Below are 16,332 nucleotides of genomic sequence, written 5' to 3'. Positions count from 1 at the left end.
TCTTAGGGCTATGCTAAGTTAATGAAGTTAGCCTGGAACCTGTGATCCTCCTGTCTCCTGAGTCACTGGGGCATGTGCCAGCACACCCAACTGAGGCACTTTGGTTTCTATTTGTTTTCCAGAGGTCTTTTATAAGTAGTCTAGGAAGAAGCATTATTAATTTATGTCTGTGACGTCAAAACTCTTGTTGATTTGGGGCTAGGGGAGAAAATAATTTCTCCATGCATGTTTTTCATCCTGGTTTGATTGCTTGGTTGGATGAAATGTCAAACTTGATAGATTATTGGAGTGTTATTTTGGTAGTTAAACAATAATGAAGCTGTTTGGACATTTGCAGGGAACACTGCTTCCTGTGTCTGGACTTTGCACCAGAAAAAGTTTCAATTGTCCAGAAGCAATGCTGCTTAGAAAATGCAGCTTCTGTGGCTCCTAACACAGCTGTCTAAACCCCTGGCTATATTGGGGCCTTTGGACAAGCATTGTTTAACACTTCTGGAAACAATTTATGTTTCTGATCACAACAAATTCTATGGTTCTTCCCTAAATAGATTAGGAAACTAGAAAGGGAAGAAAGGCATTGGGTGTATCTAGGTTATTCAAGTCAAGTGTTTTTTTATTTAAGCATTTCTAGAATAAACCCTCTCCTACCAAAGAAGGGGCTGTTTGTGGACTGTTGTTGGCCCCTGGGGCCTTTCTTTCATAGTTAATGACTAGTCAGTTGGAGAGCTTGTGGTCAGATCCGTGCCAGCCTGTAGAGGGCTTTGGTTACCATAGCCTTGATTAGGAAAGAGGGGTGGGGCATGAGTGAGGGCACAGATGTTTTTGAAAGACTCTGCCTGCCACAAGAGATCTTGAATTTTCACTGGTGAAAATTCAGTGGTGAATGTTATAAAATTGTCTTTAAACAGTCCCCTTTGCTATTGAAATAATATGTTGGCCACAGGAGCTTGGGCAGTGTTGGGCATGCTCAGCAGGATTTACTTTACTCATTCCATTGGGTAAAATGAGACTTTTTTTCTGAACGAAATTGTGTGCATTCTTTAGTAGGAGTTAGGGGAAGGCACAGTCTTGTATAAAAGTAAGAGAATTTTGTGTAAGACTCTTCAAAACACTGACATTTCTTTTGCTATGTGATATTTCTCTGTGTATCCTTTACCTCTATAAACAGTGTGAATACATTGGACTGGCTCAGTGGTAGAGAGCTTACCCAGCATGCACAAGGCCCTAGATTCAATCTATGGTACCATGTACATACATTACTAATATTATTGTGTGCTTTTTGTGTGCCAGGGGTTTATACTGTATTAACCCATTTAATTCTCTCAACAACCTAATGATTGTTAATGTAGGTACTATTGTGTTCCACAGATGTGAAAATGCTGCACAGAGATGTTAAAGAGCAGGCCTAAGGCAGTACAGCATTGAAACCCAAAAGTCCTTCTATTAAAGGCTAAGCTCTCAGTCATGAGGCTACAGTTGCCTCCTGCTCCATCTTCTCATTGCATAGGATTTTTTTTTTTGTTTTTGGAGGAGGAGGTCTTTATGAATAAGTTCTTTTTTATATAATGTAGGCTTAAAGCTATGCTTTTACATGAGCCTCCTTATGTGGAATGGGATTTTAAAATATTACCAATATCGGTTTCTTACACTAGTTCTGTTAGTTCTGAAGAATTGTTTTGCAGTTTATTCATAATTCTAAAATTATAAATGTATTTGATACATAAGCCAGCCACCTTTAAAATCATATCTGACTATCTAAAGCTTTGGGTTAGAGAATAGTTTATTGGTATTTTGTTTTCATTTTTCTGAGTAACAGTGTTGTGCCTTCCTGTTTGTCAACAGGCCTTCCTAAGGAATCAATGACTCTGTAAGATCCATAGTGTTAGTGACCCACAGGACCTCATGTTGTAAGGGATGTTAGTGGAATAAATGGTGCTAGACCATTTTCAGTAGGAAGCCCTGATCAGTATAGAAAGTAAAACTTGGCTATCTGCGCATACCACAGTCCTTGAAGGGCATATGGGTTTATTGCCACTTTGGAACTATTAGAAATAAAGCCACTGTGAATGGTTTGTGTACAGGTGAGTGTATGGTCACAAGTTTTAATTTCCCTGGGTTAAGTGTCAGGAATGTAGTTCCTGGGTCTATGGTAAGTGCATGTTTTCAGATTTCTCAAGAAATTAACAAACTGTTTTTGAGTGGCTGTACTATTTTATAGTCCCACCAGCAATGGATGAGATCTGGTTTCTTTGTATTCTCACTTTGGTATTGTTATTTTTAAGTTTTTAGCTGTTCTAATAGGTTATATCTATTTTTGGGTTGGCCAACAAAGGTGGATTTTGAGTGTGGTTCTGCCTCTGCAGTGTGGCCAGGGGTCTGTTATCTTGCTTTTTAGCCCAGTGGCTTCCTGGAGAGTAGGGGCTACGTCTATACCCAATAGTACCTAGCATAGCACTGCAGACAGCACAGTTATGCCAGTAAGCTGTGATTCCCTGCTTTGTCTTAATTCCTTACAAATTTGCAACCATGACCATAGCGTCTTGTTCAAATTATTTTATTTGTCAAGTGGTCTTTGGAACCTTATTCCTGACAATATTGATAGCTTACACTGCTCATTTAAAAATACTAAAATAGACTATCTCTGGGGATGGTTCACATTCTCCCTGGAAGGAATATTCCTTGCTTTACCCCAGAGGCATCTCTCTTGAGATTGCCCCCATTCTCCCTTTAATTTGTATCTATTTCCTAAATAAACCTCTGTCTAGGTCTTTGGGGGAAAAAATACCAAGATAGCACAAGAATGTACATATGTAGCAAGGTAAACCCTCATCTGTCCCAGAAGTAACTACTATTAAATTTTTAAAAAAATATTTTTTTGTAGTTGTTGCAGACTTTAGCAAGTGCTCTACCTCTGAGCCCCAGCTAGGCTTTTAATTATATATATATTTGTATTTCTGCTTGTGTCATATATGTGTAAATATGTAGGTCAGTGTGCATATCTATCATATGTATGTATATAAATGTATATTCCTCACCTATTCACAGTGCTTTTTTTTTTTCCCTAAAAATTTATTGTGGGAAATTTTCCATGTGAATTTTAAAATTTTATTTGATTTATTTGTTTAATTGGAGGGGGCGGGACCCCTATTTTTTAGTTTGTTCTATTTAGTTATAAATGACAGTAGAATGCATTTATTAAAAATATTTATTTTTTTAGTTGGACACAATATCTTTTTTTTTTTTTTGTGCTGGGGATCAAACCCAGGGCCTTGTGCATGCAAGGCAAGCACTCTACCAACTGAGATATATCCCCAGCCCCACAATACCTTTATTTATCCATTTTTATGTGATGCTGAGGATCGAACTCAGGTCCTTGAACCCAGGTCCTTGAACGTGCTAAGCAAGCGCTCTACTGCTGAGCCTCAACCCCAGCCCTAGTAGAATACATTTTGACAGAATGTACACAAATGTAGCATAACTTTTCATTCTTCTGGCTGTACATAATGCTGAGGCACACCAATAGTGTAATCATCCAGGTATATAGGGTAATAATGTCTGTCTCATTCTACCATCCTTCCCATCTCCAACACCCCATCTCTCCCCTCACTCCCTTCTGCACAATCCAGAGTTCCTCCATTCTTCCTCCCCGCTCTCCCACTGTGGATCAGTATCCACTTAACAGAGAAAACATTTGGCCTTTGTTTTTTTGGGATTGGCTTATTTCACTTAGCATGATATTCTCTCTTATTTTTATATTTATTTTTTAGTAATAGGTGGACACAATATCTTTATTTTGTTTTTATGTGGTGCTGAGGATCAAACCCAGTGCCTCATGCATGGTAGGTGAGCGCTTTACCTCTGAGCCACAACCCCATCCCATCATGAAATTCTCTAGGTCCATCCATTTACCTGCAAATGCCATAATTTCATTTTTCTTTAAGGCTGAGTAATATTCCATTGTGTATATATACCACATTTTCTTTATCCATTTATCTGTAAAAGGCACCTAGGTGGGTTCCATAGTTTAGCTGTTGTGAATTGAGCTGCTATAAACATTGATGTGGCTGTGTCATTGTAGTATGCTGATTTTAAGTCCTTTGGATATAAACTGAGGAGTGGAATAGCTAGATCAAAGGGTGGCTCCATTCCCACTGCTTTCCAGAGTGGTTGCACCAATTTGCAGTCCCACCAGCAGTGTATGAGTATACCTTTCCCCCCCATATCCTCAATAACATTTATTATTGCTTATATATATATATATTTTTTTTTTGGGGTGGTGCTGGGGATTGAATCTAGGGCCTTGTGCATTATGGTTCTTCCCTTTAACCGTTGTGGTTTGTTCTTTTAGAAAAGGGATGTGTGAAGTATCTCTTATTATTTTTTTTTTTGTTAATTTGAATTTTAAATTTATTTTTTAACTTTTACATAAAAACATAAAAGTTGTACATATGTATAGGATGCCATGTGAGTTTTCAACATACTGTGTAATGTTTAAATCAGCTTAAATATGTCTGTCTTCTTGCTAGGCCTGGTGGTAAGCTTCTGTAATCCAAGCAACTGGGGAGGCTGAGGCAGGAGGATTGCTAGTTTGAGGCTAGCCTCAGTAACTTAGACCCTGCCTCAAAATAAAAAATTACAAAATGGACTGGCAATGTAGCTCAATAGCAAAGTGCCCCTGTTCAATCCCCAGTATAAATAAATACATACATACATACATATAAACATACATTTTCATACATTTTTTTTTTAAAGAGAGAGAGAGAATTTTTTTTTAATATTTATTTTTTAGTTTTTGGCGGACACAACATCTTTTGTTTGTATGTGGTGCTAAGGATGGAACCCGGGCCACACACATGCCAGGCGAGCGTGCTACCGCTTGAGCCACATCCCCAGCCCCTAAACATACATCTTGTTCTCCCCAATTACCATTTTTTTTCCTTTTTTTTTTTAAAGAGAGAAAGAATTTTTTTTTTTAAGAGAGAGAGAGAATTTTTTAATATTTATTTTTCAGTTTTTGGTGGACACAACATCTTTATTTTTTATGTGGTGCTGAGGATCGAACCCAGCGCCCCGCGCATGCCAGGCCAGCTCATTACCGCTTGAGCCACATCCCCAGCCCCAATTACCATTTCTTTGTGGTGAAAACATTCAAACTCTTTTATTCCAGCTTCTGAAATACACAGTACAGTATGGCATGGTGGTGCACGCTTGTAATCCCTGCCACTCTGACCTAGGGTTCACTAAGTTACTGAAGTAGAGGAGGATCGCAAGTTTGAGGCCAGCTTTAGAAATTTAGTGAGACCCTGTCAAAATAAGATTTTAAAAGGACCTGGGAGAGCATTTGCTTAGCATGTGTGAGGCTCTGGGTTTGAACTCCAGTACTGCAAAACACACACAGTGCAATCTCATTATCTGTAGTCACCCTACTTGCAAATAGCAAAATCTCTTAGTCCTATCTCTTCCTCCTCTTTTTCTTCTCCTTCTCCTCCTCCTTTGCCTTTTACCCCCCTGGTTCCAGGCGTGCTTTATCAATGAGCCATATCTCTAGTCCTTGATCTTTTAAATTTTTAAAATTTTGAGATAGAGGCTGGGGTTGTGGCTCAGTGGTAGAGTACTCTCCTAGCACATGCAAGGCCCTGGGTTCAATCCTCAGCACCACATATTGTGTCCAACTACAACTAAAACGTAAATATTAAAAAAAAAAAAAAAAGAAAGAAAGAAAATCTGACATAGGGTTCACTAAGTTACTGAGGCTGGCCTCGAACTTGCAGTTCTCCTACCTCAGCCTCCCCAGTGGCTGGGATTATGTGTACTACTGTGCCTGGCTCTCTTCTTTCTTTCTTTTTTTTTTTTAGTTTAGATGGACACATTATCTTTATTTTTTTTATGTGGTGCTGAGGATCGAACCCAGTGCCTCACACGTGCAAGGCAAGTGCTCTACCACTGAGCTATAGCCCCAGCCCTGGCTTTCTTATTTCTATCAAACTATACTTGAGTACCCAGTGATCATCCTCTCTCTCCATAACTCTCTCCCTCTCTCTACCCTTGAAAGATCTGGAAAAAAAAAAAAAGTTTTATTCCTTGTTACATGGGTTTGGGATGAAGTAAGTCTGTAACTTTATTTGCAAGTAGATCAGTAGAATTCTGGATGTTGAAATGTGTTCATCCGCTTTATCATACATAATGAGTCTGAGGTTATGAAGTGATCTCTTGCAGAATCGTGGCGCAAACAGGCATTGTGAGCACAGTGGTCTCTAGAGAATGTGCAGGCCTTTGGGTATTTGTCTACTCATCAGCTGCTTAGTCAGATGGAGTGTTTTCTTAAGTGCTACTGAAATGCACAGTTCAGTCTTTATTTTGAATTCTCTCCTTCTATTGTCTTTCCCTCTTTCATTACTTTAATTACCTTGATGGGACATTCAAGTTCTGCAGTCTTATCCTTTTATTTCCATAGCCTACAGAAGTCAGTTTGAAGATGAACTGTGGGTGAACAGGTAATCTTCTCTACTTGGCTAGAAATCACCCTTCACAATGTTGACAAAGGCCCCCTAGATTTGGGGGATGAGACAAAGGTAACTTAATCCTATGACATTTTTAGTGGAAATCAGGGTGAACGTTTGGAATGTTTGACTTATTGGAAGCAAGGCATGTGTGTAAGAAGGAGGAGAAGAATCCAGAGGTATATAGTAAAGAATTATTAAGAATTCAGGAAAACTTCAAAGCTGAATTACAGAATCTTTATTCTGAGAGGAAGGTGACTGGGGCAGGTAAGTAATAGGACACGAGCCTACGTCACTTCATTTGAAGTTGTTAAGAGTTGTTTAGGTGATGGAGTTTGATGATGGGGGCCTTTTCCTTGCCCTTTCTCTGTATTAGCAGCTCAGGAAGAAAACTAAGAAATAGCCTTGGGTAGAAAATTACACCCATCAAATAGTTCCAAGATTTCCCTTGCCAGTTTTCTGAAATAAATAGCAAGATAGCAATTTGATCACATCGCTGACTTCCTTTCTCTCAGCCTTGTCATCGGGTCTTCAGACTCTGTCTTGACAGTTTTGGATTCCTCCCTTTCCTGCCTGCTTGCTACTTTTTCAATTACTGACATACAGGAACCTACTATTTCATTGTGCCTGAGGTAGGCAATCGCTAGGCTCTTGATATTGGATACCTTTCTTGAGATATGAAGTATTATACCATAGTGGATAATAAAGTGCTCACAATTACATTATAGAACAGATTCTGGTAACTGTACCAGCGGGGACAGACTTGGTCGGCGTACCATCATGCCACTCGGGGGTTGTTTTGCAGCAGAGTGCTGTGAAGCAGGTTGAGCATCGCCAGTTCCCATATCTGAACGTGGAAGTGGCTCGTTAAAGATTAAAGGGACTGCCTGGTCCTTCTGGCCCCAAGATGGAATGATCTCTGCCATGGCGACAGCCTTTGTCTCCCAGGAGAGGCCATTTTATACAGCAGGTTTGTGCTTCCAAACGTTACAGTGAGCCTGTGCTGGCTGATGCTGTGGTGATAAGTTGACATTTGGGCACTCTGGAGACACATGAGCTATAGAGCATCCATGGTTTGAATTTCTGGCAAAACTGCCTCATCAGGAAGTCAAAAGCCTCAACTTTCAACCTGTACCTTTGGGGGAGGTTTTTGCCTTTGTTTCATTTGACTGTTCTGTTGAGTCAAGTGAACTTTAATTTTCACAGCTATAAAAATTCCATTAAGCCCCTTGTATTGCATCCCAGGTATGAAAATGTCTCTGTGTAACAAGATTGTGGGTGACAGCTGAAGTCCTTAATAGTAGTTAGGATAATTGCCTCTGGAGACTTGAAGAAAATAATGGTCCAACCAACAAAATAACAGTTCAATTATTATATTCTTTGTGGTTCTTGTGGGTGAGGGGACTGATGTCTAGGACCTGCTCAGTGTGACTACTGTTCTGCTTTGGTGGTCTTTGGGAAAAAAAGTGATTTTGCCCTGAGTAGCACTTAGGGAAAATAGCTGTCACTTGTCTCTCAAAGTACACTCCAAGGCTCTTTTCTGCATCAGAATCCTGTGTGGGGGAGAGACACTTATTTAAAATTCAGATTCTGGGGTCTCCTTCCACTTCTGTTAATTCAGAGCATCTGAAGGACTGAGATGGTAAGCGATCATTTTCACTAAGCACCCTTTTGATTTCTAAGTACCCCTACAGTTGATTTTTGACTATCCTAAAATTTACTTCATTTTTTGTGTTTAAGTTTTTATGATTTATTAGATGATAGATGTTTGGTTGGCACCCATATTATTTTTCTTAAATAGTAGGTACTTTAGTTAAAAAAAAAAAAAAAAGTTAATATGATTCCTGAACACAAAAGATTAGATTTTGGCAGTGTCTTTAATTAGCAATAGTGTGAGACAGCCACTGATTCCTGGAAATTTAGATTTACTAATTAACTTTCTTGATCAGAAAAAGGAAGTGGACTTAAGATTAATTTTGATAAAAAGAAGGAATGCTCAGTATCATTTAAGATGCAGGGGGTGGAAAGTAGACAGAAGGTATGGAGAGGAAAGAATATAAAGGAGAAAAGATTTCTTTTTACCACTTTCACTATGATATTTGAGTTTTCTTGACTTGATGGAAAACATTTGTTGGACTTTGTGTGCTTATTACTAGTCATTCTCAAACTGAATCAGATTGTAAAGCTCAGCGGAAGCCAAGAAGTAGAATGACATGAGCTCTTGATTTACTTGAAATCTGTTAATTAGGTACAATTTTACTATCAGAAAATATTATCAATATAGATTTCTGCATTCCGACATAAAAATAAAACTGCATACAATTTGTAAGAAATTGTAAATCCATACTTTTAGTTGATCTATGCTTTTTGTACATTTCTATGTTGTTTGTTAACACGTGATAGAAGACAAGAACCAGTAATAAAGTAGTATGCAAACAATAAAAATTGTGAAAATTTACTGAATTTTAAATAACAGAGTCATATTTGAACATATCCTTGTTGTTTAAGAAAAGTTCAAATATCAGGAAAGCTAAACACAGTTCCTTGATCCTTGTCCCCATTGCAGTTCCGCCTGGTTGTGTTATCCTGTTCTTTTTGTATATTTGTTAATTTTCTGAGGATTTGAAAGTTACAGAATCCTGAGAAATGAATACTTCTTTTTGACACTTGCTTATTGTTTATAATGCTAAGATCTATCGGAGGAAAAAATAAATGTGGGCTATAAATGATGTTACATTTTTCTATTCAAGTAAAACAGTGGGTGTGGATACATACAAATTTTATGTGTGGTGAAATTTTATGTACGTGGTATGTGTGTGTACCCGTGCGCCACTTATTTATAAATAAATAAACGTAGGGCTAGGAATGTAGTAGCTCAGTGGTAGAGTTTATACTACCAAACCCTATTAATAATTTTGGGTATAAATTACTTGAGTTTTAAAATTTTTTTTTCTTTTTAGTTGTAGATGGACACAATATCTTTATTTAATTTATTTTTATATGGTGCCGCGGATTGAACCCAGTGCCGTACACATGCGAGGCAGGCACTCTATCACTGAGCTGCAGCCCCAACCCTAAAATAATGTTTTGAAAGAACTTAATCACATACTGCAGTTATTTTTCTTATTTTTACATAATCTCATTATTTTCATATAACCTCATAAAATTTGAAGTGTCTGAAGCCATAGTTCAAATTTAGCGTCTTTCATAAGCTCCAGATGTGTATCTTCAACCTTTCTGGTCTAAAAGAAGGAACTAGGATGGAGTATGGCTGTATTTTGGGGAAACTGATAAAAACTATCAGAATTCCAGAGCTTCAGAGGCTCTCCTCACCTGCTGAATGGTATTTGTCTTATCAGTTATGGAGTTCTGATGCTTCTGGTTCTTGATTGTTTTCCTCCTATTTCATATTACTTTGTGGACACTCTACAATCTGGATATTCTCTCCCTTATTTAGAGTTCACTAATGTTGAATGGGCCAGAAGCTTTTCTAACAATACCATGTTTTTTCCAAATGAGGTTCTGTATTTGTATCCTAAGAGTTGTTTCATATTAGAATGTTTGTGACTTATCATCAACTACAGAAATATTTTTAAAAGTGTGGTTCATGAGATAATTGTTGTCAGCTGCTATAAAGATGCTTTTATCATTTGAAAAGGACTAATTAACACACTGAAGACAAAGTTTCTTTAAACAGCCATTTTCTGAATAGGAAGCACTGAAGTTGAGGGGAAAAAAGGGGGAAAACGTTTTATAATATCTTATAAAAGCCCAGAGTGGTTATCCTACTTGAATAATGTAGTTAAGGAGAATTCTGTGAGTTGGATAAAAGACTTTTTTTTTTTTAAACTTAGTCCCGTGAAAAGGAATGAAAGTATCTGCTTGAACATTTTAATTAACCTAACATTTATTGAATGACAAGTTGGCTTGGCAGCTACATCCAGAGTTCATGTCCTGTGAGACCTACTGTGAAAGACAAGAAGGCTAGGTACAGCAGCCTCAAATGCCCTGGCTAAGAAATAGCTGATGGGACATGGAACTCTTGCATTTTTTAAACAGGGGACAGAAGGATATGATATGAACTTTACTTTTTCTCCTTTCAAGTTAAAACAGATAGCAAGGACTTGATCTTTTGTTTTCTTTGCATAACACCAGTGCTAGTTCCAACCTATCAGAGCAAATTCAATAATAATGATGAGTCAGTCATTCTAGGATTAATTTTTTAGCTGTTTTTTTTTTTTTTTTTTTAAATATTTATTTATTTATTTTAGTTCTCGGCGGACACAACATCTTTGTTTGTATGTGGTGCTGAGGATCGAACCCGGGCCGCACACATGCCAGGCGAGCGCGCTACCGCTTGAGCCACATCCCCAGCCCTAGGATTAATTTTTTAATAAGTAGGCTAATAAATAAGAATTGACATACATTTAGGGATTTTTCTCTTAAGAGCAAGTTGGTTAAGTGATTTTCACAGCCTCCTATATTTCATTTTAGCACAGAGAATGTGGCAGCTAATTAAAAAAAAAGGAAGAATCCTGCTGTAGTTCTGTCTTAATGAGAGAGTCGAGTTGTCTAAGGAAACAGAGACCAGAGCAGGCCTAGATGGAAAAAAGAATAGTGAGCCTGGGTAGAGCTGACAAAAATTCACCCTAATGACTTGACCAGTGAGTGGTGAAATGACCGGGCCATTTCCTCTGAAGCCACCAGCCCAGGTGATTCAGTTTGTAAATGCAGAGTGACTTCTTTACCTTCCTAGGGAAATCTTTAGAGCTGTGAACCTCCCACCTGCGGCAATCTTGCTGTGCCCAGTTCAAGGCTGTGTTCAGATGAAATTTCAGAAACGGCCTTGGAGGCTTTCTTTCATAGTAAGGGCTCCAGGAGCTGCCGAATTACTACTAGCAGTAGGGGGAATGAGGTTTACCTGTCCCCAATAATCAGCCCTTGATTTAAAACAATCAGTGGGGTGCCTTTTCTTTTCTAGGTTGCAGTTGATTGTAGTTGGCTCAGGCTGAGTTGTTTGGGTAATAGGAGTTTTGCCTAGCGTGAGTCAGCACTGCCCTGGGTAAACTGCCTGCTCTGTTGCAATCTTGCTTACCAAAGATACGTCCCCAGGCGGCACCATTCACTCTGCCTGAAAGCTGCTGCTGTTGGTTCCTGAGATGATCTCATCTGAACATGGCTCCAGTAACCTCAGTGGCAGGAATTGGAGGCAGCTTGCTGTGTGCTGTGGCAGTATTTTGAAACAGGAAAAATCAGGTAACCCTAGATTGTTTTCTCTGTTTCCTTAAGCTAGACTAAGCTGGGGGAAGAAACTGGGGAAGTCCTTAGTCTTCAGAAGTGAGTCAATGCTTTATCAATTTGGGTGTGTTAAAGTTAGCCCTTCAAACTCTTTGAAGGGGTCCTTGAGAGGAAACATTTCCTTTTATTTGGGATCTGGATGTGGTTTTAGAACTCATTAGAACATTGTTTATGTAAGCCTTTGAGAAACCATGTTAGGTTTGCAACTTCATCCATCTTTTGCTCTTATTTAAAAATTTTTTTTTCTGTTATTTTTGTATCTTGTGAGAAACAGTTTGGTCAGACTAAACCATTGTGAATAGAAGAGAGGTACACATTTGAGTACCGTCCTCCTAACTGAATGTTGAATTGATGGAATACTGAACTGTTACCTGTGAGTTTGTGCCCATCTTCCTTTGTGAGGGATTGTGAAGAGCCTCCCCTTATATTCTGTTCAGGTTCCTGCCCTTTTCCCTCCTGTTTTCACCTTTAAGCTCTTCAGCTAGAGTCAAAACTCTCATATCTCTGAGGCACTCGTCCTTATAGTTAGTTACTTGAAGTGGTCTGTGTACTCTCACCTTTGTACCTGTGGGCCTTCTCTGAAACATCTTTCCCCAGCGAACCTGGCCAGCTGGTTTCGGCCTAGAAGTCACTTCCACAAAGCTGCTGCTTATTTACCGGGTCTGTTGAGTAAGGAGAATCTGGTTTTTACTTCAGGCACAGGGTAGGGATGCTGGGAATGAGGGTTTGTTTTAGAATTGTATTCACCAGTACTCTGCACATATTAGGTTCTCAGTAAGGACGGAGAGAGGAAGAGCTCCTCTCTTTCTCAATGAGCTTTTTGTCCTTTTTGGTTCCACCATAAGCACCCTACTGTGGCTTTTCTGCAGATCATCAGTGAACTAATTATCAAACCATTGTCCCTGTTTCAGCCTCCATCTTAATTTCTGCCTAGCATTTAACACTGTTGAACTATTTTACCTCAACAGTCCTTTTCATTTTTCCTCTCCTGAGTTTCCAGTGTCCTTCTGTTATTTTTTCTCATTCTCTTTTGATAATCCAGCGAATGTTGAGATGCTCCAAGTCTTTGCCCTTCTGTCTTCCCTCCAAGAATCTCAAAGATGCCCATAACTTCAGCTACCCCTAGTATGTTTTAGTAGCCCAGCGATCCCTCTTATCCATCTGGATTCTTATTGCCAACTGGGCAATCTCGACAAGCTTTGTCTAATCTGACAACTATCAGGGTGTTCAAAAGGCATCTTAAATTCAGCATGCACACACCTGAACGCATTTTCTCACCTGCTGCCTCACATGCTCTGTGTATATTGCTGTAGGTTTGAACTCTGTTAATTATATCCACCGAGTCTTCCTGTTCTCTCCTTTTATGTTCACATCCTCTAAATATGATAAACCCATGATTGCTAAACCTTGTTGATATTGGTTTGATGTGTGGCTTTTCTTCATCTTCACTGTCATTGCTTCAGTTTACCTGAGATCAGAAAACTGGACATTTTGTTTAAACAGCTCAGTGGCTTAAAATTTTTGTGAACATTTTGTCAGGCCCTGTACTCTTCAAAGATCACAGAGACTACCGTTCTCCAAGATCTTATAGACCAAAGATTTTACATTTTATTTATTTTGCCTCCAGGAATTTGATGTTTGCAATTCTTGGTTCAGACTCTTATCAAATGTACTTTGGTTACTCCACTTTAAATCTTTCTCTGCTCCTATCTTCTTCATATTGTTGCCCAAGTTATCTTCCTAAAGGCCAAATCTAATCTTTACTCTTGTCTTTTCAGGATGCCATTGGTTCTCAGTTTTCTGTGTAGCTTTATTTGTAAAATGCTTTAAATTTGACCCTGTCCTGCCAGTCACTGTTCTCTCCTTCTCTCAGCCAATGCTCTCCTCTCTGCCTTCACTAAACTTCTCTTATCCCATTCCTAGATATCTCTTCAGCACTCCATGCCTTTTCCTAACAGTCTCCCTTTCTCTGATTGATGAAATTCTTATCCCCTAGAAGTCATAGTTAATATATGAAGTGAGCTCCTACCTCCCAAGTATAGTTATTCTGCCTGATTTGACTCCAACAGCACTGTCTCTTTTGCTTTAGATTGTTGAGTTCCTTGACTGAATTTGGTTCTGAGTGTGGAGACTGGCACCATCAGAAACAGTGCCTGAAGTGGGTTACCAAGGTCAAACCACTGTTCTAGGTTTTGAAAGGTTGAAAAATTCATATACTCTGCTTAGACAGATGGTTTTGGCTCCCGTTGGTGACTTTGAGCCCATGGCTACCTATTTAGTATGTGTTTTAGTCAGCTTTTTCACTACCATGACTCAAAGATCTGATCAGAACCATTTTAGGAGAGGAGAAGTTTATGTAGGGGCTCACAGTTTCAGAGGTCTCAATCTACAGACAGCAGACTCCTTTCCTCAGCCTCAGGGCTGGAGGTCAGGCAGAACATCATGGCAGAAGAGTATGGCAGAGGGAAGCAGCTCATATGATTATCAGAAAGCAGAGAGATACTCCTCTTGCCACTCAATTAATCCTATCAGGTGATTAATTCACTGATTGGGTTAAGGCTCTTATAACCCAGTCATTTCATCTCTGAACATTTTTGCATTGTCTCACATGCAAAAAGGCTTTTGGGGGACACTTCACATCTAAACCATAACAGTATGTGTTACCTGAAACCCTCAGGTAACAATTTTAAGTTAGTGTGAAGATTTAAGGGACTTGCTGAAGTCTTATCCTAACATTTTTATAGTGCCTTACAAAAATTATTTCCATATATTATGTTGGGGTAGGCTTTATTATCCCTATTTTACCAGTGTCTAATTCTATTTAGAAGCATATGTTGAGGTAAGAATCAGGAAAAAATGTATTCTTGCAATGTATTACATAACCAGTTGGTTTCTTTGTAGTTAAATACACCCTATCTGGTTCTACATAAATGGGACCTTTGCTGAAGAGGCAAGTGCTACAGATCTTGCCTTTTACAAGGCCACCTTATTATCAAGGTAGATGGAGGAGGTACCAGAGTTTACCTGACCTATGGAAAGGCCCCAGTTATGATTAGAGACCTTCCTTGATTGAAATTAATGGTGTGCCTACTCCAACCTCTCAGGCTTTTCTCTTCCTTCTTTTTTATCCCTTTTTTTCCCCCCTTAAGTTGACAGTGCTAAGGATTGAATCTTGGGCCTCAAGTGCTACTCAAGTGCTCTACCACTGAGTCATACTCCTGTCTCATTGGACTTCTATTGTACTTACAATATTTGGAATATGTAAAAACTGACTGCTGTTCTGCAGTGTCACATCAGCTTGATGAGTGAAGGGAGTCAAAATGAAAAAAAAGTAAATTGTTAAGAGCAGAAAAGGGCTCATAGCAATTCTAGTGAGTGATTAAGTTTGTAGAACACTTCATAACTTTTGGGGTGCTGCCATATTTGGGACTATGTGAAACGAGATTATAAAAAGATGAACCATCGGTGCTAGGAAATAATCTCTGTTAGAAACATTTTGACACTCAATTTTGGTTCTTTTATAGTTGAGAGGATAATCAAAGATGATTAAAAGGTTGGGAAATAGGCCCTATCAGTGTAAGTTTAAAAGAGGAGAAAGATTTTAGCCTAGAGAAGAAGCTAAGGGATAGCTTGATTATCATTTTCAAGCATGAGACTAGTTGCCAGAGGGATTTTGATTAATTATTCTTCATCAACTTCAAAGATGTAAGAAGAAATGGGCTTAAATTGAAGGAGGAGTAATTTTGATGAATATAAGGAAGATGTTTTTGGTCATCAAAGTTAGGAAACATTTGAATGACTGCTAGAGAGAGTTTTAAATTTCTGACTGTTACAGTTATCTAGTAAAAAATTACCCAAAAAAATTACCCAAAAGTGTGGGTGTACATGCTAGGAAAGTGTTCTATATCTCCAGCCCCAGAAGTTTTTGTTGGAGTAAAATGACAACCATTTTGTTTTTCATGATTCTGTGGGTTACTAGTTCAAGGAAGGAGGACACGTTGCTTTCCTCCAAGTGATGATGATTGGACTGGAGGATTCAGTCCACGGCTTCACTCACATGTTTGGGGCCTTGATGCTAACTTTTGGCGAGGACCTCTTGGTTCTCCATGCAGTCTGTCTGTTTCATGGCCTCCCATTGTTTATTAATCTAGATCAGGCTCCTTGTACATAGTGACTGGGCCATAATGGAAGCAGCAGGGTCTTTTTCTAGTCTGGGAGCCATTCATTATCACTTCTGAACCATTCTTTGGTCAAAGTTGGTCACAAGTATAGCCCAGATTCAAGAGGTGGGGCCATGAACTTTACCTCTGTAAGGGTAGAACATTTAAGTCACCCCACAAAAGGACTTGGTTGTCCTTTTGGGACAAATTATGGTTGGGATTATTGCTGCCAATTTTAGAAACTATTTGCCGCACTGGCCATAGAGATTTTTCATGAGAGAATAATCATATATGTCTTTTGAATGGGTCATTGGGCATTCGATTTGCAAATTTGGCTGCATATCAGAGTCATGTGGGAGCTTTTTACAATCTTA

General features: G+C 38.9%; 1 protein-coding gene across 3 annotated transcripts in view; it reads left to right on the top strand.

Moving 5' to 3' along the window:
• Rffl (ring finger and FYVE like domain containing E3 ubiquitin protein ligase) overlaps positions 1–16,332 on the top strand; it is a 64,670-nt gene that overhangs the window by 8,766 nt on the left and 39,572 nt on the right. Inside the window, exon 2 of one of the 3 annotated variants that reach the window (XM_046456095.2) lies at positions 11,613–11,756. The exons of the other annotated variants lie outside the window; for them this stretch is intronic. Coding sequence (XP_046312051.1) covers positions 11,660–11,756 — 97 coding nt within the window. The 5' untranslated portion in view covers positions 11,613–11,659. The remainder of the gene's footprint in view (positions 1–11,612; positions 11,757–16,332) is intronic. 3 annotated transcript variants of the gene reach the window in all.

The sequence above is a fragment of the Marmota monax genome, unplaced genomic scaffold (genome assembly GCF_021218885.2).
Source record: "Marmota monax isolate L192 unplaced genomic scaffold, Marmota_monax_Labrador192_F-V1.1 WCK01_AAM20220418_F8-fsc00317, whole genome shotgun sequence".
In the NCBI taxonomy this organism is placed as follows: domain Eukaryota; kingdom Metazoa; phylum Chordata; class Mammalia; order Rodentia; family Sciuridae; genus Marmota; species Marmota monax.
The sequence above is the reverse complement of the archived record's forward strand: the minus strand, read 5'-3'. Positions and strand labels throughout refer to the sequence as shown.